General features: G+C 40.2%; 1 protein-coding gene across 3 annotated transcripts in view; it reads left to right on the top strand.

The window, feature by feature from the left end:
* Positions 1-24,988, top strand: part of asic1b (acid-sensing (proton-gated) ion channel 1b) — a 185,706-nt gene extending 160,718 nt beyond the window's left edge. For 2 of the 3 annotated variants that reach the window (XM_086293447.1, XM_086293446.1), the window contains 7 exons: positions 13,613-13,763; positions 14,751-14,807; positions 15,366-15,519; positions 21,395-21,486; positions 21,776-21,855; positions 22,446-22,547; positions 23,244-24,984. In XM_086293447.1, coding sequence (XP_086149573.1) covers positions 13,613-13,763; positions 14,751-14,807; positions 15,366-15,519; positions 21,395-21,486; positions 21,776-21,855; positions 22,446-22,547; positions 23,244-23,339 — 732 coding nt within the window. In that variant the 3' untranslated portion in view covers positions 23,340-24,984. Of the gene's footprint in view, positions 1-13,612; positions 13,764-14,750; positions 14,808-15,365; positions 15,520-21,394; positions 21,487-21,775; positions 21,856-22,445; positions 22,548-23,243 lie in introns of all 3 variants that reach the window. The other variant, XM_086293445.1, reaches the window with a different exon arrangement.
* The last annotated feature ends 1,201 nt before the right edge of the window (positions 24,989-26,189 follow it).

The raw sequence follows: 26,189 nt of genomic DNA, 5'->3' as shown, positions 1-26,189 counted from the left end.
CAACTGCATAAAATTACAGTAGTATATTATGTCTGCATAGGTCTTTCCAGTGTCTTCTTGAGTTGCTCTGCTCACTGACAAATGCCCTAAATAGAAATAGCATGTGCGTAATAATAATTTATCTTAATGACTCTTTCTGCATTTTAGCTTTCTAATAAGCTTTACAATATTTTTACAATCTTTTTAATGTGTCTTCAGTAGTTCTACATCAGATGACAGATCTCTCTTGCAGCCTTTAAGCAAGAGATGCTGTCTCAGCGGCACAAACATACAGACACAGAGTGTGACAGGGAGAGAGACCCTGCTCCTAGTGGCAGTGGAAGAGGGAAGTAAATGTTCCAAAGTGTAGTTACTCATCACTAGAGTCAATGCTCACTGACACAGGTGCAAGAAATCTTTTGCAGTTATCAAAAATACCACACTCGTAATGTGTGACTCTCTCGTCACTGGCTTGGGTTTCTGCAAATGCAGCTATTAGAGCACCAACATTAAAACTAACCCATGTCACTTCAGCAGACTGATGGGAGCTGCAAGTCTTGCATATCACTGAAAAAAGGGCTTTAGATGTGTAAAATTGGGGTAATCAGTATTTATACAATTGCTTGGGCTTATGGTGCCTCCAAAGAGGAGGTGGTGTAAGTGTCTTAGTCAGCATGAAATCAACTTATCTAGTGTAATGGGATTTTGCATGCTGGCCCACATCATCAGTACTGTGTCTTTAGTCACTGAAGATGTTTAATGTCTTTCCACATCAGACATCCCTGCATTGCCCTGGTTACTCCTTTAGGGTTGATCAAGCCCTGGCCCACATCCCAGTAGCACTCGCACTTTACTGCTCACTCTCTTTGATTCAAAACCATCAGGAGGATCTTTCAGCAGCCTCTCAGGCACTGCTGATGGCTCTGCCCTTGTCTGCCTCGTCACTCGTGAGACTGATAGCTTTGCTGAACTTCCTGCTGACAGTCAGTCATTTGAAATTTAAGGTGTGAGTACGAACTGAATAGCTTGTACTCACACCTTAAATTTCAAATGAGGGAGGTTAAAATGAATGAATTTCAGACTCTGTGAACTGAAAACTTGCTAGTATTTAGATTGTTGGGAAGAACAGAAATTAAAACAGACACCAAGTTAGACTGCACACATGGCTCAGTGACTGAGGCATCCAGGGAAGTGGAAATGGCTCTGGTATTGCTCAAGGTTTTTGTCAGACCACAGGGATTTGAAATGACAAGACCCACAAGGTAAGCAATGCACTTTCAGCACTATGCTGTGCTGGAGGAAAACTGCTATTCTCTTTTTTAAATGTTTTTTAAGAACATTAAATAACATTTCTGGGAATGTTTCAGATCAAAGTTTCCCACAAACTCATCAGCAAAGAATGCTTACTTTTTATTTTTCCATCATTAATATGGTGGAGTTTGAAATGCTGATTTGTTAGCCAGAAAGATCTGCCCTGAGCAGGCTGTTCAAGTCTGTGCACTTCTTGGAAGGCTTGGATTTTCCACGCAGTCCTAATAGTTACCCACACGGGGCCTTAACACATATTAAGGAACACAAACTTCCCCCAGCTTGTCGAAGTCGGTTTTGTTGAGTGAAATGAAGTGTATGTAGGTTATTCCTCTGAACTGTGAATAATTCTGTGGGTGCAATGGCAAGCATGCAGTCAGACAAATCACATAGTCTGGGCCCTAATATGGTTCAGAACCATGCAAAATAAATGGAGAGAGAAAGAAGATTTGATCTCGGTCCTTCCACATCCACACTACTACTAAGTGCGTCCCAGTGTCGGCAGGCTGCAGCAGGATTTTGCATGCTGTGAACGTCGCGTCTGCAGGAGAGTGTCCTTCTTTGTTTTTCTCTATTTCCCCACTAGCTCTATTACTTTTTTCCTCGCCAACAGTCATTACAATTCCTTTAATACAATTCTCCTCTCTTTAATATGATTCTACAATCTCTCCATTCCCCCTTTCTCCCCTCTTTCAGTCTCTATTTATTTATCCCATTGTCTGGCAGGCTCAGTCTTCATTAATCTAATGCAGTTTGCTCCCATTCATTCATCTTCCTGTTTCAGCAGTCCTGTAGTGTAAAGCTGTTGGGGACTTTTCAGCCAGCCAAGCTGTCACTCACCGTGATCTGGCAACAGAATAATCTGCAATATCCTTCTACTTTACATGCAAAGTAAAAAAAATACAAAATAATTCTCCCAGCATTTCTCCATGCGCCTCCTTTTCTGTCCACAGTCACCCCTGCTTTGTACCTCTTTCTCTCGTGATTTGTTTTCCACTTCGAGGTTTGCTCAGCACACGAAAATATCCTGAAATCTTTTACGCCAGATTTACTTTTGTCCACACTTACAGCAGCTTTTGCTGAGTTTAACCAAAGGGAAATAATGTTGCCACAGAGTGGTTTGAGAAGTCTGAAAAGAGCTTTTGAAAATGCAGGGAAATCAAAATAGCAGACCAATGTACATAAAAGACCCATTTTCAAGTTAAAGAACTCCTTTAAGGGATGTAATCCACGTGACTGTGAATAAATGCAGATACGCCCATTATCGATTATCACATTTTATTATGCTCTGATGGTTTTTAAGTTTAGCTTGACTTTGCGAAGTACCCTTGATGTTAAAATAATCAGAAGAATGATTATATTCTCCTGATTAGGTTAGGTTTTTGTTCGCGCTGTCTATTTTACTTGAGTGCACTGCACTGTATGTGACTACTTATGACTATTGTATGTGCATGCTGAACATCTCCTGGTGTTATTAGTAACCAACTCCAGTTTGTGATACCCGTGGCTGCCTCGTGCCCCCCCACTACAGATTGTTAGCTGCTGGTCCCTAAATCACAACAGTGGCCTTTAATTTATTGCCATGTGAGCACTCAGTGATGCACTGATTGAACTGATGAGACAGAAACACATACTGCCTTCTTTTTCCTAGTTTCCTACCTCATTTAACGCATCACATTTTTCTCTTCTGTTAGTTAAGGCAGATGAAATGTAAATGAGTACGGCAAATGTTGTGATATAACATGCAAATTACAAAATGCATTCCTCCGGAGGGAATTTAGTTTATTTTGTCTACATAAACAGTAGTCTAAAGCTAACTCAAATGTGCACAGGATTCATTTATGCTTGGTTTTAAGTAATTTTTCATTTAACATTTCAATTATTATCTCAGTTATTTTTTGTAACTGAATTATTTCCGTTACTCCTGGGGAGCAGAGACCATGATTAGATCTTTTTTAGTCTATTTATTAGTCTCCTGAATATGTTGACCGACACGCTCTGCTGATCATTTTTCAGTTGTCTTCTACTTTCTATAGCCCTTTCAGACATTCACTCCTTTTCAGCAATCTCAAGACATCTGAAATTGTCAGCTTCATTTTAGAATGCACACCTTGGTCACTTTCCCACATAAGCCGTGGCAAAGCTCTTTCTAAGTCCAACAAGATTGGCGTATCAATTCAGCACAAGCCTGAATGCGTGCTCTATTGATATAGGCACACATAAGACTTTCACTATCCACCTCTTCCCTTTATCTCTATGAGTCGCTCAACTCACTACAAGGTATGATTGTTTTCTTTTTTTTGAAGAATGCCTGAAACTTTAGTGTCATAGAAAGATGAAGGTTTTTGTATGAGACACCTGCTTTCAGTCTCTGTCTCTCTTGCCTACCACCTTGCATACAAACATATAGGCTGTCTCTGCAAATAAGGCAGCAGCTCAGCATCAGGCGTTTTCAACATTTCATCACCAGTCTCCTTAATTACACGGTTCATTTAAGAACATAAGAAATTGAGCGAAGTGGATAGTGAAAACAAACAAAAGGTCCGTAAACGTAACTGTTAGCGCCATTTATAGTTATTACATGTTTTATTTTGAAAAGCCTGAAAAGGATATGGTGCTTTTGTTGTGAAAGGTTTGTGAGAAATAAAGTAAGCGAATGGCGGAGCGACATGATGGTTTTACCGTCGTTGTTGCACAAACCGACGCGTAAAACAGCCTCTTGTCCATCCAGACTCTTATTTTAGATATAAGAGAAATAGAGAACTCCAAGAAGAAACAAAGATAGCCACTACATTAAGTAAAACCATCATGCTCCCGAGCAAGACGACTGCATCGCTATGAGATCGTGCAAAGTTTGATACAGCAAGTCAGTTAAGTGCACAGAGCTGTATGCATGAAGAATCTAAGAAAAGAAGAAATAAGCTTTCATGGATAAAGTTTTGGACTATGATATGCTGCTAAGCTACAAGTCGTGTCAAAACTGAACAATTGCGATTCACAACTTCTTACAAATAAGTCAGTGACAGTGTTTTTGGTCTTAAGAAGATGACACTAACTACGAAAGCCTCAGCTTTGTGTCATAGACCATTTTGTTTCATGAACACTTGTTGAATAAGAAGTTGTGTAAAAGGAGCAGAGATGGCAGATAAAGACCCGCAAGGTTGCAGGCCTAGGGCACAGAGCTGCAGTAGCGGGACCGGCCATAAGAGGGCGCAAAGGTACACCGAAAGAGGTTTGGAAGAACAGCTCGGCAGGCACATAAACGCAAGAAGGTCCAAGCTGTCACAATTAACTTCAAAAATGAATAAAATTAGCAGACTGATGAAAGAGAATGAAAGCCTTGACATTGTTGATGAACATTTAAGTAACTTTTCAAAGCTGCATGAAGAATTCTTACGGGCAAATGATGATGTACTGTCGCTGTTGCCAGAAGATGAAAGGAATGTGGACCAGATGCTCTGGTTCAACCCAAAAAAGGAGCAGTTCAGTGCGTTTATGACTGAAGTTGAGAAATGGATCATCGTAACAAGACATCAGCATCACGACGACGTGAGCCCAGATGACAGCGTGTCAGTGACTGCTAGACTAACTGCAAAGAAATCAGGTACCAGCATTGGAAGAAGCTCAGTCAGTAGCCGCTCATCAAGATCGTCCAGAGCTTCTTCGGTATCATCTGTACGGCAGAAAGAAGAAGCAGAGCGCGCTGCTCTGCTCGCACGAGCCGCATCCTTGAAACAGAGACAAGCCTTGGACATTGAAGAATGTAAGTTAAAAGCAAGAAGAGAACAGCTTGAGATCGAGACAGCTATTGCTGCTTCTACAGCCAAAATAAAAGTGTTAGAGGACTGTGAATATGACAGCTGTAAAAATGATGTGGAACAGTGTGAATCAGCTGTTAAGCACTTTAGCTTCCAAGAGCCAAAGGTACAAGGTGAACATGATGGGCATTCAAAGGTAAACAGTCACAGTGTAAAACAAGAAGATGACTTGCACCAAACTGATGCCAGTGTTATTCCAATGAATCTATGTGAAGTCATGTTGAAACAAAATGATATCACTGAGATGTTAGTCAAACAACATAGACTGTCACATTTGCCTCAAAGAGACATTCCCATCTTTAGTGGTGATCCACTTGAGTTCATACCATTTACAAGAGCCTTTGACCATACAATTCATGACAAAACTGACAGTGACAGTGACAGGTTATATTACCTTGAACAGTTCACCGGAGGTGAGCCCAGAGATTTGGTAAGAAGTTGTCAGCACATGAATCCTCAACAAGGCTACAGTGAGGCAAGGAAGTTGCTGTTTTGTCATTATGGTAATGAACTGAAAATTGCAACTGCCTACATGAACAGAGCATTCAATTGGCCACAAATCAAAACAGATGATGCAAAGGCTCTTCATAGCTATTCACTGTTTCTCACTGGTTGTAACAATGCAATGCAAGACATCAGTCAACTGCAAGAGATGGAGATCCCCACGAACCTCAGAGTTATTGTCTCTAAACTGCCATACAAAATGAGAGAAATGTGGAGAGTCTCTGCTTTTGACATTCAAGAAACAAGTGGAAGGAGAGCAAAGTTCTCAGATCTGGTTAGATTCATAAACAGACAAGCAAAAATAGCTGCAGATCCTTTGTATGGTGACATTAAGGATGCTGAAGACAAAGCAAAGTCATCTGCAAATGTGAGAATGACTAGATCATCCAGGCAAAGGGGAAGCACATTTGCTACAAGTGTAACACAAGCTGCAAATGAAAGGTCACCTGAAATTAATAAAAGTGCTTCTTGTCACACTAGCAATGCCTTCCAGAAACCATGCATATACTGTGAAAAACTCCATACACTGGCAGAATGTCAAAGGGTCAGAAACCAGCCTTACAAAGAAAGACTAGAGTTCCTTAAAGCAAAGGGTCTGTGCTTTGCATGTCTGACACAAGGTCATCTGAGTAAGGACTGTAAGAAAAGATCATTGTGTGAGTACTGCTCTAAGAGACATCCAAGTATGCTTCATTGGACAAAGGAGGAGGACAGTAAGGCAGACGATTGCATCCAGAGAAATGTCTCAGACATTCCCACAACAAGTGATGAAACACACACTTCAGGCAGAATTTGTGGAGCCACAGGGGCCGGAAAAGGCATTCATGTGTTATCGATCGTTCCTGTGTGGGTTAAGTTGAAGAAAGGCAATAAGTTGATTGAGACTTATGCATTCATGGACAATGGGAGCCAAGCCACGTTTTGTTCAGAAAAACTGATGAGACAACTGGGTGTAGAAGGTAAGAAGACAAAATTCATGCTTCGCACAATGGGACAAGAAAAGATGGTGACAAGTTATCACCTGTCAGGATTAGAAGTGTGTGGTTTAAATGAGAACACCTATATAGATCTTCCTGACATTTACACTCATGCAGACATTTCAGTGTCTAGAGAGAACATCCCTACACAGGATGATTTAAAAAGGTGGCCACATCTTCGGCAAATCAAGTTCCCACATTCAGACGCAGACATTGGACTTTTGATAGGATGTGATGTGCACAAGGCTATGGAACCATGGGAGATTATTCATAGTAACGATAACGGTCCATATGCTGTTCGAACAGTCCTGGGTTGGGTTATCAATGGCCCTCTCAAGAGAGATTCTTGCTCTACTCCTTCTGACAGAGAGCTGAGTGTTTCAGTAAATCGCATCTCTGTCACTAATGTTGAGAATCTTTTGATGCAACAGCTCAACTATGATTTTCCAGAGAAAGCTTCTGAGGAAAAACAGGAAATGTCACGAGAAGACATCATGTTTATGGATTCTGTCAATGGCACAGCTGAAAGGATTAATGGTCATTATAGCATAGGTCTTCCTTTGAGAAACAAAGCTGTCAAAATGCCAAACAACCGCAGTGCAGTAATGCAGAGGGCAGAGAATCTGAAAAGAAAATTAATCAGAAACACAGAGTTTCACAAGGAGTATCAGAGCTTCATGTCTGACTTGCTGAATAAAGGCTACGCAGTTCAGGTACCAAACACAAAGACTACCCCTGAAAATGAGAGAGTTTGGTACATACCACACCATGGGGTGTACCACCCTCAGAAAAGAAAACTCCGTGTAGTTTTTGACTGTGCAGCATCCTTTCAAGGGAAATCACTGAACGAAGAACTCTTGCAAGGGCCAGACCTAACGAACACACTGATTGGGGTACTAACAAGGTTTAGGTGGGATCACATTGCCTTGATGTCAGACATAGAAGCTATGTATCACCAGGTGCGAGTACCTCCAGAGGACAGTGATCTTTTGCATTTTCTCTGGTGGCCAAATGGGAACTTGAATGAACCTCTGCAAGAATACAAAATGATGGTGCACTTGTTTGGGGCAACATCCTCCCCAAGCTGTGCAAACTATGCACTAAAAAAGGCAGCAGAAGATGCTAAAGAAAAAATGCCACTAGCAGCAGTTAATGCTGTTCTGAACAACTTTTATGTAGATGATTGTCTTCTGTCAGTTTCAGATGAAACAGAGGCATGTACTATGGTCAGGGACCTGACTGCATTGTGTGAGAGTGGAGGATTTCACTTAACAAAGTGGATGAGCAACAGCAGAGTTGTCCTTGCTTCCATTCCTGAAAAGGAAAGGGCAAAAGAGATGAAAGATTTGGATTTGAGACATGATGCACTACCAGAGGAAAGAGTCCTAGGAGTGAACTGGTGCACAGAGACAGATGTATTCAAGATCAGGATAACTGAAAAACCTGTGCCAAAGACTAGGCGAGGCATCCTCTCATTTGTAAGTGCAATATATGACCCATTGGGTTTTTTGTCTCCTGTCATTCTGACAGCAAAAATCATCCTACGAGAGCTATGTGGCAGGAAGATTTCATGGGATGAGGAAATCCCAGCTGAACTGGCTCAAAGGTCACAAGTTTGGCATTCAGAGCTTTCAAAACTTCATGGCTTTACCGTCAACAGGTGTTTGAAACCTGCTGGATTTGGAGTGGTCATATCTACACAATTGCACCACTTCGCTGATGCCAGTGAGAGAGGTTACGGAGTCGTTACTTACCTCTGTATCACAAATCAGAAAAGAGAAACTCACTGCTCATTCATTATGGGCAAGTCCAGAGTGTCTCCTCTGAAGCAGATAACAATTCCACGTCTGGAGTTGACAGCAGCTGCAGTTGCTGTAAAAATGGACAAGCTCATGAGAAAGGAGCTTCAAATGCCACAAGAAGAATCTGTGTTTTGGTCTGACAGTAGCACTGTTTTAAAGTACATTTCCAGCGAGAACATCAGATTTAAGACATTTGTAGCAAATAGAGTGTCACTTATTAGAGACAACACAAAACCAAGTCAGTGGATGTATGTAAACTCTGAATTAAACCCTGCTGACCACGCTTCAAGAGGAATGAACACAGAGACATTCATGAAGTGTTCAAACTGGATTGCTGGGCCAGAGTTTTTGACAAAAGATAAGAAAAACTGGCCAATTCCACCGGACATTAAAGAAATACCAAAAAATGATGTCGAAGTCAAAGAGGTGATGAGTGTGGATGTTACAAAATTACATGAAAATCCAGTGAACAAACTGATCTCTCACTATTCAGACTGGTACCGTCTAAAAAAGGCAGTTTCCTGGATACTTACATTCAAGCAGCTGCTTGGCAGGTTAAGTGCACATCGGAAGCTTCTCATGTCACAAGCAAGTGGCTGTGACAGCACTAAAAGGAAATTTGAAAAGGTTGCAGGTCAAATGCAGCAGTTCAAAACATGTATTAAGGGATCTTCACTTACCACTGCAGATGTTGCAAAGGGAGAAACTGAGATTGTTAAGTTTTGTCAAAATCAAAGCTTCGCAGAAGAAATTGCAAGTCTTCAAAAAGGTGACAAGCTTAAAAGGAGCAGTCACATTGTGAAGCTGGATCCTTTTGTCCAGGATGGAGTTTTAAGGGTTGGCGGTAGGTTGCATGAGTCTGCACTACCAGCCGATGTTAAGCATCAAGTGATTCTCCCTAAAGGTCATCATGTTTCTACTTTGATTCTGAGACACATTCACCAAGAAACAGGCCATGGAGGAAGGAATTACATATTATCCAGGCTGAGAGAAAGATTCTGGATTCCACAGGCAGATTCAGCAATAAGAAAGATCCTGTCAAAGTGTGTAACATGTAGAAGGACATCTGCGAAACCTGGTGAACAAAGAATGGCAAACTTGCCACAAGATCGCCTGATTCCTGACAAACCTCCATTCACAAATGTGGGCGTAGACTATTTTGGACCTTTTGAGGTCAAGCATGGGCGCAGCAGAGTTAAGTGATATGGTGTATTGTTTACATGTCTTGCTGTTAGAGCAATACACATAGAAGTTGCCCACTCACTTGAGACTGATTCTTGCATAAATGCATTCAGGAGGTTTATTGCAAGACGAGGTCAAGTGTCTGTCATGAGATCAGACAATGGCACTAACCTTGTGGGTGCAGAAAGGGAAATGCGTGAAGCAATCAAGGGATGGAATCATTCAAAAATCTCAGAAATGCTCATGCAAAAGGGCATCACCTGGATATTTAACCCCCCAGCAGGGTCACATTTTGGAGGAATCTGGGAGAGACAAATTCGCTCAGTTAGAAGAATTCTTAACCAGATCCTAAAGCAGCAACCTCTGGATGATGAATGCTTGTGGACATTGCTATGTGAAGTTGAAGCAATTGTCAACGGCAGGCCAATAACAAGAGCGTCTAATGACCCCAATGATTTAGACGCACTTACACCTAATCATCTACTTCTTCTTAAAGGGCAGCCAGTACTGCCACCTGGATTGTTTCAAAGAGAGGACTTGTATGCAAAAAAAAAGGTGGAGACAGGTGCAGTACCTGTCAGACATTTTTTGGAAGCGTTGGACTAAAGAGTATTTGCCGCTTCTACAAGAAAGACAGAAGTGGTTAGTGACTAGGAGAAATCTGAGACCAGGAGATGTTGTTCTCATAGTTGATGACAGTGCACCAAGAAGTTCCTGGTTAATGGGAAAGGTTGAGAGAACAGTTCCAGACTCACATGGACTTGTCAGACGTGTGTTTGTCAAAACCAAAACTAGCGTTTTGGAGAGGCCTATCGACAAGTTATGTTTGTTGCTTGAAATGGAGGCAACAGTTTGAATATCAGCCTCATGTGTAACAGATATATGTTCAACACATATGACTTATGTTTCATATAATGTTTGGTTAAGCCAGTTAGATTATGAGTGTTGATATTAAATGACGCTTTATTGTGTTAATATGTAATTGTTATGCCTTAGCAGTAACAATTAGGGGCCGGAATGTTAGCGCCATTTATAGTTATTACATGTTTTATTTTGAAAAGCCTGAAAAGGATATGGTGCTTTTGTTGTGAAAGGTTTGTGAGAAATAAAGTAAGCGAATGGCGGAGCGACACGATGGTTTTACCGTCGTTGTTGCACAAACCGACGCGTAAAACAGCCTCTTGTCCATCCAGACTCTTATTTTAGATATAAGAGAAATAGAGAACTCCAAGAAGAAACAAAGATAGCCACTACAGTAACTAAGCGCAAAAGACCCAGTCCCAATGTCGTTAGTTCCCCCACTTTTACAAATCAGTTACACAGTTACAAATTAAAATGTTAGAAAAAAATAGTTATAAAAGTTATAAATTTAACTTTATGTTAAAGCCCATACCATAGTAAAAATAGACTCTGATATATGTCAGGCTTATAAAACTCGGCAATAATGTATGTAATGTAAGTTCTGACGAAATGTTAGCTGCGGCTTGAGTTGGTGTTTTGCTCCCAGCTGTTTATGAAAGTCTGCTTTTGAGTTTGTTTCATAACCGCAACAGACAGCGGCAACATCTATCAACTTCCAGTCAGCTGTCTAATCTCCAATTTTGACTAAAGCGTCTGTGCATGCGTTCCCCATATTTTTAGAAGATAGATCATTTTATTTATATAGCGCCAGTTCACCAGAGCAGTCACCTCAAGGCGCTTTATATCATAAGGCAAGCACCCTACATTATTAGAGAGAAAACTGCAACTATCAGCAAGTTATCTACCGCAGCTGGTTGAGTGGTGAGGGGACTGAGAAGAGGAAAAAAAGTCAAACTGCTTATACTATAAACTCTGCAGTTGCACCATGAAAGAAAAGCGCAAATATCAACTTCTGTTTATAACTGAGACAAAGTTTGTGTGAAGGATTGTGACAGGAATTTTTTCAACATTCATGTGATTATCTACTGAAAATTTGTGCCCAGCTGTAAGATAGTCAAAATATACTGCTACTTCTGCTGTATAGAATTTACAGTAGAAGTACAGAAGTAAGCATGTAAGAATGACATTCATGAGAAACAACCTCAGAGCATACTGAAAACACAGGAGTCTTGTGGCCACGGCAACGACATCTTTGTTCAACACCTACCCTGCCCCTGTTTACCAGATTTGCCTTGCTCTGTCTTCATCCACCTGCAGACAATGAAAATCAAGTTGAAGGATTTCTGTTTTGACACACTGGAGAAGATCAAGTGCACAGAAGATCAAGTGCACAGTGCAGAAGCATAGCTACTACAGGACATGATAGGACTGCTGCTACAGTGTGAAGTCTGTGCTGTACTCTTTCAGCACTGAAGATGTGTACAATGGGTACAGAGGTGTACAAGAACATGATCTTGAAGACAGATCTTCCAAATTTAAATCAAATAAAGTTTTGGCGTTTAGATGCCCATTAATATGAATACCCCATGTCTCCATAATTTTGTCCAGAAAGCCACATTTGGGGGATGGGTTGGTTTTGGTTTGGTGATATCTTATATTTTTTTGTTCAGTGCATGCAGGCATCTGCAAAATTTTATCATTGTGCTGTCTGTATATGCCTTTGGTTCCTTTTTCTCACAGTGGTTCCTTTGTTCACTGGGATAAGGAGAGTGTCATAGTTCATCTCTCCTTCAAGTTTACTCTTGCCTCCTCTTGCTCTTTGATGTCAGCCATTCCAATTATGTCCAATTTCATGAGTAAGCTCTCATGTTGTTGTGTAGTTGTGCTGGCAGCCCATTTTTGCCAAAGACAAATTTTCAACTTCCTCGACATGCTCGTTCCCCAAGCCCTGGTACATCATGATAAGTATGCACTTAACTACTTTAAACCCCCCTGTAGAGAAGACAACAGGACCTGTAGCTGGCAGATGCATGCAAACTGGCATGAAATTAGTTTATGGTGTATTTGGAAGATTCGGTTGAAGCACTGAAAAACTAATAAGCAACTTTTATTAACCGTATTAACTGTTAATTTTATGGCAAACTAAATACCTCTGGGTTTGTGACTGTTATTTGCATAAATCCATCTATATTAATGCACCAAATTGGACTTAATAAAATTCTGATGTGCTCTTTTTTTTTTTTTTACTTTTTCTGAAAACCTATATACAAGAAAATTACTTTAGTTTGATTATTGTGTTTACTCAGATAAATTAAATTTAATTAAAATATATGCATATCTGCAAAAAAGTATTTCAAATACAGATGTGTTTATGAATGCACAACATTCACTTCACTGTATAACAGTATGATCTGTGAGTGGCTTCTGCAGTTTTTAATTATTTAAAGATGTAAATACTTGTATACTAATACTATAGAATTACATATCCAGCACTGCTGTGCAGATGTTCAAAGAAATGCAAAGTCTCCACTGCACGAATCCACCGGATTGCATGTTTTACTGCACAGACTGCTGAGAGGCGACATAGCTAACATTTGTGGATTCAAATACTGGGCATATGGTATTTGGTTCTGCAGCAACACTGCTTAGAGTGAAACTCTTACGACATATCAGCTCTACTAAACAGCTGATACTATTCAGTTCCTGCATGAAGAGTGGGCAGCACAATGAAAGCACAGAGGGAGACTAGGAATAGGAGAAGCGTAGGATTAATGCTCCTACGCTCAATAACCACAACTCACATGTCCACGAATCTGGAGTAAGAACAAGATTCACATTCTGTTCCAAATGCAGTGTGTAAAGACCTTTCATATCGACAGAGTAACAAATTTAGCATATTGAGAGAAAATATGGCATGAAAAACTGCATTGAGGATAAGCGTGCAATAACGTGCATATGATGAAATTGCAAATGACTGCGTAGTTGTTCTTTTTGTTTACTTTTTACTCTGTTGCCACTTCCATGAACATAAACTGTGAGTTTTATTATTTTTATAAAAAACAGGTCACATTCGCATTGTGAATTTTTTTTACTTCAAATATGGTCAAGGTATTGATAAGTCTCTGGGGATGTTCAGCAGATAGCAATCGCCATGTGTGACGTGTTTGTGCCTCTCTTTCAGCTGACATACCTGCCTCCACCATGGGGCGACTGCAAATCCACACCGATGGATTCTGACTTTTTCAGCAGTTACAGCATCACGGCCTGCAGGATCGACTGTGAAACACGATACTTGGTGGATAACTGTAACTGTAGGATGGTTCATATGCCCGGTAAGAACCAGAGGGGGCACCTTACTGCTTTCGCATTATTGTAGGGTCTTTACCTTACAATATAAAGCGACGTGAGGCAACTGTTGTTGTGATTTGGCACTTTATAAATAAAACTGAATTGAATTGAGTTGGATATCAATATATCTATATCTACTTATAAAGATGTGAAGTGCTCGAGAGTCTGTTATTCTAATCTCACAGGAAACACTTTCGTTTGATGCTGCAGTGACAAAAATGATTTTTGAGGAGCAAAACACTTTTTCCAGCAAACGCTGAAAATCAGATATTTTCACACTCCAGTGGATCGGAAAACTCAACTGTTTTCCTTTTGTTTGCACAGTGATTACAGCTGGCATTTGCTGTCTACCGCCTACACTTAATCACTGTGTGGCATCTCTGATGGCAAATTGAAAAGGAGTTTGGCACTGAGGAAACATTTGCTTTTGGCCTCCGTTAACCCTCACTTACCTGTGAGAGACCCGTGTTTGCATATAGACAGCCTGCCAATCTGCCTGTGTGATAATCAGGATTAGTCTCTATCTTATAGTGATTGTTCAGTTGATTACTGGAAGTCTAGAGGGAACCTCCCCATCTTCTTCAGCTATTCATCTTTCCGATCTCTGGACCAAAAAGCAGTGAATAATTGTAGCAGGGTAATAATGTCCTCTACAGCAATGACATTTCTTACCTTGTGTTGTCCTGACAAACTGACAAAGATGGATCAACTGCCAAAAAGAGAAGGATGGGGAAAGGGGTGACCGAAAGTGGTGATGAGAGTCAGCAAAAGTTAATGAAATCAATTACAAGATGAGCTGAAAATTTATGGCAAAAATCCAGGTGTGATAAGGGCAGCAGTATTTCTGAGACAACATTAATTATAAGTCTTGGACTCGTTGCCTTTTGTGCTTCCTCGAAACCCCCTTTTCCCTTGCTCGCCCCTTATTTTTGGTCAGACTGTGAACATTGTGTTCTTTTGCCTATCCTTAGGAAATGCCCCATACTGCACCCCGGAGCAGTACAAGGAGTGTGCAGATCCTGCCTTGGGTAAGGAGATAAACCAGCATGCTGCTTGCATGATGTGTATGTGTATGCACGTGTGTGTATGTGTGCATGTGCACTTTTCAGTGTGCATGTCCCACTGTTCAGAACTCCTGATCCGAGGTGATAACAGATAATAGTGTTCCTTCAGCCTGATAGTAGCCATTCTCAAAGAGTAAACCTCAAGCCTGCCACTGAGGCTCTCCTTTTCACACTCCCCTGTCTTTCCATCAACTGATACCTTTCAGTCCTTTCATGTCTGTTGCTTGTTTTCTTACTGACTTGCAATCTCTCGTGTCTCACGTGTTGGCCTCTGGCTGTTACTGTCTCTCTGACTCTGTCTTGATGTGGCTTATATCTTTTGTATTTCTTATAAGGGTCTGTGGGGTTGCTCCTCGCGGCATCTTTTCACAACATTCCTGTGACACTTTTCATTCAACTCATATTTTGTTTGTCATCCTGGGATGGCGATAAATCTGTCTGTCCCCTTGTCTTCTCTCTTTAAATCTCTATCTCTGGCTTTCTTCTCTCTCTCTCGCTCTGTCTGACTACTTCATTTTTCAGACTTTCTTGTCGAGAAAGACAATGACTTTTGTGTGTGTGAGACGCCGTGCAACTTGACACGTTATGGTAAAGAGCTGTCCTTTGTCAAGATACCCAGCAAAGCATCGGCCAAGTACCTTGCCAAGAAATATAACAAAACTGAGCAGTACATAGCGTAAGTACATTTTTTAAAATCTTTTATATAACCAAAGGTGGGTTTGTGTTTGCAGAGCATTTTCACTTTTAATTCAGTGTTTCACATTTATGTTATTTGATGCAACCAATCTCTAAGAAGCTTCACATAAATGAAGCGATGAATTAAAGTTATCAGTGCCATTCATCTTGTCTTTTCAGTGTATTTTAGAAGCTAAACATTGTTATATTTTATTTTTAGCGCAGTTATAATGTCATTATCACTCATCATATTACACAGTGTGTTAAACTGTCATCATGCAGTGCATTCTGTAGACACAATTCATCAGCTCCTGTCATTTTCTCATTATCATGAATATTTTTTTATGTCTTGCAGCAAATAAGAGATGTATTTAGTTATAGATAGTACTTTACATTTCTAGTTATTTATTTTCTATTCTCTGCTTAAACACTACAAAAATGTTGTAGCAGCAGTTATCAACTCACCCCCGAAAAAAATTAGAGAAGGGGCAGGTGGTAAGTGGCAGCTGCGTTAGCTTGGCCCCCCAAAAAACTCATGTCTGTTAAATGAATTATAAACAGGTGCCAATGGCATGCTCAATAATTCAGGTAGTTTACGTCAAATGTTAAGTTCCCATTAACTTACAGTTGACTCGAGCTCTTCCACTGAAAAGTGTTGTATGGGCTTTTGGTTGACACAGAAGTGTATTTGCCCTGAGTTTGAAGTTCCAAATGCACACACCTCCAGAAAGAAGCGTAGCAATGAAATGACTTTGATGGGGACGGCTGTTTCCACCAGATCAGGTGCTCGATTGGATTGGGATCTGGTGACTGTGGAGGCCATTTGAGTACAGTGAACTCACTGTCATGTTCAAAAAACAGTTTAGAATAATTTAACATTGCACATTATTCTGCTGGAAGCAGCCATCAGAAGATGCACACAATGTGCTGATAAAGGGTTGGACACGGTCAACTAATGATGCTCACTTGGCACTAATGGGCCCCGTGTGGCAAGAAAATACCCCACACACTGTTACATCACCAGCATCTTGAACCATTGATACGAGGCTCCGTATTCTCATGTTGTTCATTCTGATCCTAAGTGAGCTATTCTCAAGCAACATCCTTCCAAATCCTGTGTAAAGAAACATGTTCATGACTTTGTCTATGACAATTTGAGACTTCAAAACAATTGAAGGTTCAGTTTCCTGTTCTTACAGCAGTGGCACCCGCTGTGGGCCTCTGCTGCTGTAGCTCACCTCAAAGTTTGGTGTGTTCTCCATTCAGAGATGCTCTGCATACTTTGGTTGTGGCCCACACTGTTGCTGCATTTGCCTGCTGTTATTGGCTGACCGGTTAGCTATATTAATGGGCAGTTGAACAGGTGTACCTAATAAATTGGCTGTGTTCAGTAAGTGTATACTGTAATTTTACCCTGCAAAAATTGTTATCTTCTGTCCCAGACTTGGCAAAAGCCAGCATTAAAGATATTTCCCCTAATAGCAAAAATTGGACTCTTCCAAAGGGAGTAAAGTTTTACTGAAAGTACAGCCACTGGGTCATTATATAAAAAATGAAAATGTTGTGTAATGTATGTATGGTCGGAAGGGTAAGATGGCGCTGGCAAAAGGTCGGCAGCCTTAACCCAATTTCTTTCGGGGTCAATAAAGTTTTATTGAATTGAATTGAATTGAATTGAAAATGGATTTCATCTTCAGTTGACTTGTTGACTTGTTAGATTACACTGGAGTACTGTTTTACTTTTCATGAGCAGTACGGTTGTAGATTATAAATGTGCTGTTTGTGTTTGATGAGGATGGAAAAGCTCTGTGAAAACATTCAGGAGCCAAACTGAGTTTTTTTTCTTCATTTCTTTAAACATGTGAAACAAAATATATACCAAACGCAACTTGGTTGGAGTTCTGTGTTTTTTCACTTGTGCACTGGATTTTCCTTTCTGTCATCATTTAGCAATTCAGTACTGGCTGAAACATAGCTTGCTGTCCTGATTGTGAGGGATTAAGACAGATTAAGCCACTTCAGAATACAAGCACACTTACATCAGAAATGTATTCTAATTTTTGCCTCATAACTTTTGCACTGTCCACTTCCTGCTGTGACAAAACAAATTTCCCACGTGTGGGACTAATAAAGGTTATCTTATCTTATCTTATCTTAAATCTCTTGATAAAAGTTCATGCCACCGATATCAGTTACCCGTAAGGACAAGAAAACTGCCACTAAACAAGTTAAATGACCCACTCTCTTTTCTGTCTAACAGAACCGATGTGTTTCGGGTTGATTTTCTCTTTTACTTACTTCCTTAAAGGCTCCTCAGTGAGTGTAGTAACCCTTTCACTTTCTAAAACTTGGATTTTTTTTTCATCGAGGGGAGAAAATAGAGCAAGGAACTCACATTCAGAGCTTAACTTGATTAATCGACCAAGTATTGAGTGTTTCTTGGCCAAATGTACTGAAGAGATCAAAAGCAGTTCAAGGAAATGAGGAGAGGGTACAATAATAGTTGGATCTTTTATCTATCACTCCCGGCAGAGCGGTTGAAGGCAAGATAATTACACCATATGTAGCCAGACTGCTGTTAAAAACCTTTCACTTCTCCCTTCAGAAAGAAATTCCCTGTGGACACAAGTGAATCCATCGAGTTCATTTCTTTGACTGGCCAAATTTCCAAGTGGTGTCATACTGATGCACATTAGCTTTGTTTTGGTATTCCGGCTTCTTAGTCTCTGGTGATGTGAAACTGAAGTCCGTGACAGTGGACTGTCTGTCGTCTTTCTGTTGGGAACCACAAACAGAGAAAGAAAGGTAGACATGTAGCTTAATCCACTGTTTGACAGCAACTGTGATCAGATGTGTCTCAGGTTAACCCACTAAGCAGCAGGAACATGTGACAGCCAAGAGGCATCACTGAAACTTCAGCATGACAACCCATACTGACGGCCTACAGATCAGGAAAAAGTACCCAAGAATGTCAGTAACAATAACAAGATAGAAGATCAGTGACTGAAAACCTGCAGCATCTGTACCCCAGAGAATATATCAGGAGCTAAAGCAGTACCAGTGGTAAAAGTCGCTGATATAAAGTTTTAAAATAAAAAATTTTTAATAAATAATCTTATAATAAATAAATATGGCCTGTCAATCATTGCTGTTCATGTCTAAATTTGGAACATCGTGAAAGGTAGAAAAAATTGTCTTTTTAGGATCTGGGGAAAAACTGAATGTGTAGTAAATGTTCAAATTACACCTAGCCTAAAAATATTTGCATTTATGTTTTTGTTTTTTGTTTTTTTTTAAATAACACTTTGACATTTTATTTGATTGTGATCAGATCCACATCTCTGGGACTCTGGGACTGTTTTTAGATTATAAAACATGTTTACATCATTTATATTCACTAACTGGCCCCTTTATTGGGCACATGTTGCTAACATCAGGTTGTGCATTCATTACCTTAGTTGTAATCAGTTGTTATTTGAGTCGCTGTTGCCTTCCTATCAGTTTGCTGGCCTCTCCTCAGCTTCATCATAATTACTTACTGAATTTGAATTACTGTTTCCTGCTAGCTCAAAGCAGTCTGGTCACTCCTGTGCCTCTTACATCCACAAGGCATTTTCACCCAGAGAACTGCCACTCACTGGATATTTTCTCTTTTGTGCAAGAAAATCCTTATAGATCAGCAGTTTCTGGAATACTCAAACCAGCTAATCTACTACCTAAAATCATGCCACGTTCAAAGTCACTTAAATCACCTTTCTGCCTCATTCTGGTGCTCAGTTTGAACGTTAGCAGGTCGTCTTCACCATGTGTACAAACCTCAATCCATTGAGTTGCTCACATGTGATTGTCTGATTAGTGTTAATGAGCAGTTGAACAGGTGTACCTAATGTAGTGAATATCTACATGTGTTGCATGGTGAGGTTATTTGTTGATTTTGGACAATCCAAATATTATTATTTGTCTGTCTTGTCTTAATGTTGGTTTAAAATGGAGCACTGTAACAAAAAATAATTTCCCCCAGGGATCAATAAAGTATTCTGATTCTGATTCTGATTCTGATTAATATTTTCACTGTGCAGTTATTGCAGGACAATTGATTTAGTATTGTTTCTACATGATACTGGGGGCTCGGTGATTTAGTGGTAAGTGCGCCGCCTCGTCTGGGAGGTCATCTGAGGAGTTGAGGACAATGTTACCGTTCCACCAAATTTTAGACATAATTGCACAAAAGTTAAAGTTAAAATTTAGAACAAATTAGGATTTACCAGAGCAGTCTGAACGGACAGAAGAAATGGATAAACTATTGAGGGAGGTGTGTTGTGTGCAGCTGAAACTGAAACATAAAGGTAAATAATTACATTTATTTAGTAAAAGTAATTAGTAAAAATTTGAAGTGGCTAAGTGTGAGTACTCGTGCTGCAGTGTCAATGTTACAGTGGTTTAGCCCAACCTCAGTGATGGTTGGCTGGCTGTCTGAAGGTTTAATTCACATTTCAGAAAGAGTTTTTATGTCAATCATAAATCAGATAATTTAAAAGCACAACCAAGCATTAAAATAATCTCACGGCCGTGGGCATGACATATCCAATTTGCCAATTCACATATCAAAATCTCATGGGTTACATCAGCCACCTTGACCATCCTCTTATAAAGGCCCACATAGTTTACTAGTTTCCAACGGGGGAACAGCAGATTACATCCACTCTACTGTAAAATGTTGGCAAGAGCTGACAGAAAGAACAGAGTTCCCACAGCTTCCAGAAGCTGATGGATGCTTTTGAAATTCATCCAGAGTCAAAAACCTGCTGGGCTGAAAAACTCCAACTCATTCATATTTAATAACATGATATTTTGTTTTACCTTCATTAAAATGATTTTTTGTGACATTTGTACTTTGACTTGAAGGCTGTGATTAATTTGAGTGAGCCAGGTCTAGGCTCGTTTTATTGCACATGCTGGCTTTCAGGGACACTTAATGGAACACAGCCATTGTTGATTTGTAATTATCAGTGTGCAGGTGAATAAACGCTGAGACCCACTGACCTCAAAGTGTTTGATGACTGTTTCTCATTGTGTGTACTGCTGATGGGCTTTAAAAAAAGAAGTCAGTGCAGTCAGAGTGACCTGAAGTATAAGATCTCAGGCAATTTTAAAATGTTCTCCACATTAAATGGTAAATGGCCTGTATTTATATAGCGCTTTACTAGTCCCTAAGAACCCCAAAGCGCTTTACACATCCAGTCATCCACCCATTCACACACTGGTGATGGCAAGCTACATTGTAGCCACAGCCACCCTGGGGCGCACTGACACCATGTTACCAGCTACAATTTGCATCGAGTCATTTAAAATGAGCCCTTGGCTTCAGCAGAGTTGATCTTAGGACTGGCAGCTTATCACTTGTCTTATAATGCAGGACTTGTATTTTAAGGTATAAAACTGAAAATCATGTAACTACAAAGTCAAGCTGTGGTTTTGATCCCAACCCCAGTGGGGTGTAAAGTCTGACTTCACCCAGAGAGAGGATATTTAAGAATTACAATAATAGTCTGTCTTCCCCTGGGCCTTTAAACTAATCCCCTTTCTTCTTCTTTATGCTGAAGTCCTGAGTTTTAGACTTTAACACAGTATGAAATCAAACAGCTACCATCATTTCCCTTGTATTCCTCAATGGGCAGACCCACATAGGGGAAATTAGTAAGTGGTGACAGGTTATTTGCTCAACTTAACGCATCTTCTCTGTTATCTGCAGGAAGTGGCAGACTCACCAATCACCTCCTCTGCCTGAAGATGCACTGATAGAAACGTGTTTGAAATGTAAACTGTTAGTTTTAAATATGTGAATTAAAACTGCCTGCTTCCCTTTCTGTTAACAGTGATAACATTCTGGTTTTGGATATCTACTTTGAAGCGCTGAACTACGAAACCATCGAACAAAAGAAAGCCTATGAATTGGCAGGCCTTCTGGGTAAGGAAATGGCTGTCAAGATAATGTGCAGTATGCAGCATGACAGTTGCTTTGTATCTAAAATGACAGTAGCGCAAGTGCTTGCATTTTTTATGAGGTGTTCAGGTCCCAGAAGAGACACAAAAGTGTCTCTTTAATCTTTTTAACTGCATATTTGCAAACGTCTATATTTGCTGTTACATTTCTCACCTTTTAGATGTAAAAAAAGACGCAAAGTGTGTGTGAAAGCTGACCTGTGTTTCGTGAATGTATTCAGGTACAAGTTTTGCTTCCTTATTTTTCTTTGCAGGTGATATTGGTGGTCAGATGGGTCTCTTCATTGGGGCCAGCATCCTCACCATTCTTGAACTCATTGACTATCTATATGAGGTAAAAAACGAATATCTATTGTGTTTTTATGGTCATCTGTGCTACTCCAGCAAAATAGAATGACTTGCTGGCAAAATTTCATTTTTCACACAGCGTTACCATGCGCACAAGGACGTGTTTTAGCGAGCATGACGAACGCTCTGTCCCTCACAACCCTGCAGCCCATTTCTGCATTTCTGCACGGCATTCACATCTTAGCAGTAGCAACGCTGAATACATTAACATTTTGAATGTATTATATTTTAGATTAGTCAGGATGTCTATGTCCACTCTCATTAGAGTAACTCTGTGCTCCACACTTCCTTCCTCCCTTCTCTTACAACTGAAGTACTAAGTGTTTTTATGTGTGTGTCTGTTAGTCCTTGATTAGAAATGTGTGTGAGAGAGAGAGAGATGGGCAGAGCAAAGCAGCTACTGCTCATGTGCAGGGTCACCGCGCAAGCATATTTATAGATACATAAAATAAATCACATTTCTATTCCAGTCAAGTATGTGGGTTTGAACTATGATGAACCAAAAACAGAACACTTGGATGCTCACCAGAAGCAAGAAAGTACTTTTTGGTAACAGGTGTGCTCGTCTATTTTCAGGTGATCAAATACAAGGTGTGCCGGTGCATGAAGAAGAAACACAAAGGCCGCAAAAACAATGACCGGGGAGCTGTGCTGAGCCTGGATGATGTGAAACACCATGTCAGTAGTGTGCTGTTAAGTACTTTCACTGTGTCAGACGGCATTGCGTTGACAGGGGCACACTCTCTGCTTTGTCTTCACTGCTCTCAACTGGAGTCGAGATCAAGGAGGTGGTGGGGTGGTGGTAGGAAGACGAGCAAATGAGAGAGAAGAGATAGAGATGGAGGAAGTTTGGGTGGGGGGACTTGAGAGACACGGTAGAGAGTGAAAAAGTGATTGGGATGAGAGGGGGAGAAAATTGAGAGGGAGAAGTAGGAGAGCGGAAAGTGGCTGGAATTTAATCAAAGCTGGGGGACAGCACCAGCAGGGACAGGCCGGAATTAAAGCTTTGGAAGGTGTGACAGCTCACTTATTTCCAAGTGTAAATGAAGCCAGTTCACTTTAATTGTAAGTCAGACCTCAGACAGAGAAGGGAAAGATATTCTCCACAACTGATCTTCACTTTGTAGTCCTCTCCTTTTCTGTTCACCATTATTTTCAGCATTTTTCAAAGTATTCCTGAAGAATTTATTTCCTCACTCATCTCAGCCCGAATTGTTGCTCATGTCATGTTTTCCTGTGAAAGTGTTTATGAGCTTTTTATTTAGGTTTTCTTGCACATTTATGCTCCTTCGATCTCAATGCTATATCTTCTGCTGATCATTTCTCTTACCTGCCTTTTGACTGTCTGCCTCTCTCATCCCATTTCTCTCTCAGGCTCCTTGTGAGAACCTGCGTACACCATCAACGTATCCTGGCAATATGCTACCTCATCATCCAGGCCAGGGTAACTTTGAAGACTTCACTTGCTGAGCAGAACCCAGGTGAAAGTGCGTGTTATGCAACCAAAGCCACCATACAACGACAACTGTCCAACGCAGGGAGGGTGAGGAACTGATACTAATCTAACAGATGCACTTTTTACATGAAAACTGAGGAAAATGGACGAATCAATCGTGACAAAGAATTTGTCAGAGGAAGTCCTAAATGTTTAAAAAAAAAAAAAAAATCTGTAATTTTTCCGGAGAACATTTCATGCAGCACTCTTCTGTGTTTTTCCTCTGGATTACTGCCGAAAAGGATGCTCATGGAGAAACCTTGCCAACATGGACCTCTCTTTCAAAAGACAAAAAAAAAAGAAATAAATAAGGGAAAATGTACAGTTATCTCACCATAGACAGTAGATCAGAAAAAAGAGCCCCCATGCCTTTATATAGCACAGCAACACATGATGGTTTCACACAACACCGGCTTGCTAGTGTGACGAATATTCATACTGCTTACTCCACATGTAGCAACATCTAGAACTGTTGCAGTGCTTCATAAAACAACCGCTGGACTCTGTGTACTTTGTTTGCGAATGTATCTTTGTTCACAATGAGTGTAGTTGCGTGTGCAGGAAATACTTTCAGGGGGTTGCGATGTAAGTGGAGGTGGCGACGGTGGTAGAGGTGCATCATCTACCATTTAATGTACTGGTGAAGATTTCAGGTCTCATCATGTAAATGCATGCTTGTATTTGTCCAGTGCATGTTTTTTTTCATATCATTTCTAATTTTGATTGATTTTTTTTTATATATATATAGACTTATATACATTTAATCATTATATTTACCAAGTCTGCCTCATTTACAGAAACATGACAATGATACATGCCATATATTCCTGTGTGCGTTTGTGTGTGTGAAGGGACAGTGTTGCAACATTAGGTATGTTGAGTGTTTTGTTGATTGCACAAATGGATGAGCTGCACCTAATTTCATTTCTTATGATTTTGTTTTGTTTTTTCATTCTTTCACTTCTTTTCCATTTTCACATGTGACCACGGGATGAAGTGAGAAGGGTTTTTCTGTTCTTTGTTTCTTTGTTTTGTTTCCTAATGATTGATTGCTAAAATCCTTGTGTGGGGTTGTTACATTTTTTTTTCTGTATCTGTGTTAGTTGCAAAAGTCTTATCAAAGCACAATACCGCCAGTATGTAGAGGTGATGTAAAAGAAAACGTACTATTCTTCTTGATATATTGTCATATTATTAATATCGTGTTGATCCGACTGTTTTTGATTGTTTCTTTCTTTCATATAAAACACTCAGCAGCGCCTGATTTTCCTGTCTCCATTTTCCAGGTAATAGCCTGGTCTATTTAGTTATCAAAGCATAAATAAAATGCAGATATCGTTTTGGAAAATTGTTTGTTTTCTTCACTGAATTTAGTTGTTTCTTTGTTCCTTTGCTTGAACAGGCAAACAGAAACAAAGCAGTGTATTTTCCAGCTGTAGTTACTGTTTAAATGTTCATTTTTTAATCATGAGCTGCACTTAGAAAATCTGATTAAGCATTCTGCACTCCATCCAAGGCATTTTGCTATCTCTATTTCCCCAATCGACATGTTATCTTGTGTTTTGCTTCATACAACATTTTTCTTGGAATTAAATCAGCATTATGAAAGAGTTTGGGGGCAAGACTGATATTGCTTATCTACGGCAGCCATTCATTTGTGCTGCATTTTAACAGCTTCAAGCCACAACACTGGTATTTTGGAGCACAGTACTCTTGAAATATGATTACAGATTCAGCTGCTGTATGACAAAAGGATGGATGAGAAATATCCTGCACAGCCGATACAAGTTTTATCAAGATTGTCAGTCAGCCAGCAGTATTCTACTGTACATCTGGTGCTGCCAACTGCCACAGTTATATTAGAAAAGCAGCTTGGTGATGCATGACTCTGTGAATATTAGAGCCCAGTACCACCTAAACCACGGTCTGCCTCAGAAATCATGTCCTGTACTCATTTGGCTGCTCGGTCCACTGCTACGAGACGTCAGGGGTTAGTCGAGGACGAGAAGTTTACTTTTGCTTTATAATTTTTTCATGATTTCTTTAAGTGCAGAACCGCATATCAGCATTGTTCATCGAATGAGAGCAAGCACTCATTTTTTTCTATTATTCAGAGTAGAAACCTCAGCTGGTAACCACACATTAATATACAAGTGTTAAAGCTCGTATCACCTACAATATATTATGACATTTTTTTTCTTGTTTTAAATGTCTGAAACATGATTTTGCCTTTTATCCCTGATGGTTTTATTGTTTTTTGTTAGCCCTGCCAACAAGACAAATTAATCAAACAAGTTTGTTTTTTTAAGAAAAAAGATGCTCATTTCCTGCTGGCATTTGTGTCTTTGTGTGAGCAACAGCCTGCGAATCAGTAGATTGCGGGGAGGGTCAGAATACAGGAGCACTGCCTGCCAGTGACAGAAATCCTGCAGAAGATGCTTGCTGCATCCTAATAAGCCTCCAGGGCAAAGCAGGTGGGGGCTGTGTGGGAGGTGGTAATATCAGCGGGAGTTCAGAAACTGAAAATCTTTCCAAAAATTCTGGATTAGCAAGAGTTTCCTGCAATCTGGTGGTTTAATTGTTTAATTTCCTGCGTTGTTTGAAATCTTGGCTTCTTTTCTCCATGAATGAGGTTAAATCATCAGGCTTTGTGCCCTCATTTACTTGCAAGTGGAAATATCTGAGATGATGGCTCCCTCCTTGCTTTCACCTTGTTGGTTGACACACAGCCAATCTGTGGACAATATATAAGAGTTGTTCCTGTAATGGAATCTACCCCAAACTGTCTGTCCTTCTTAAACGGCTTTAACTCCCTCATATAATCA

This window comes from Aulonocara sp. 'chitande type north' Nkhata Bay, linkage group LG5, assembly GCF_057382095.1.
Source record: "Aulonocara sp. 'chitande type north' Nkhata Bay isolate Kocher_YH1m ecotype deep benthic linkage group LG5, A_spYH_male_GT1.1, whole genome shotgun sequence".
In the NCBI taxonomy this organism is placed as follows: domain Eukaryota; kingdom Metazoa; phylum Chordata; class Actinopteri; order Cichliformes; family Cichlidae; genus Aulonocara; species Aulonocara sp. 'chitande type north' Nkhata Bay.
The sequence above is the reverse complement of the archived record's forward strand: the minus strand, read 5'-3'. Positions and strand labels throughout refer to the sequence as shown.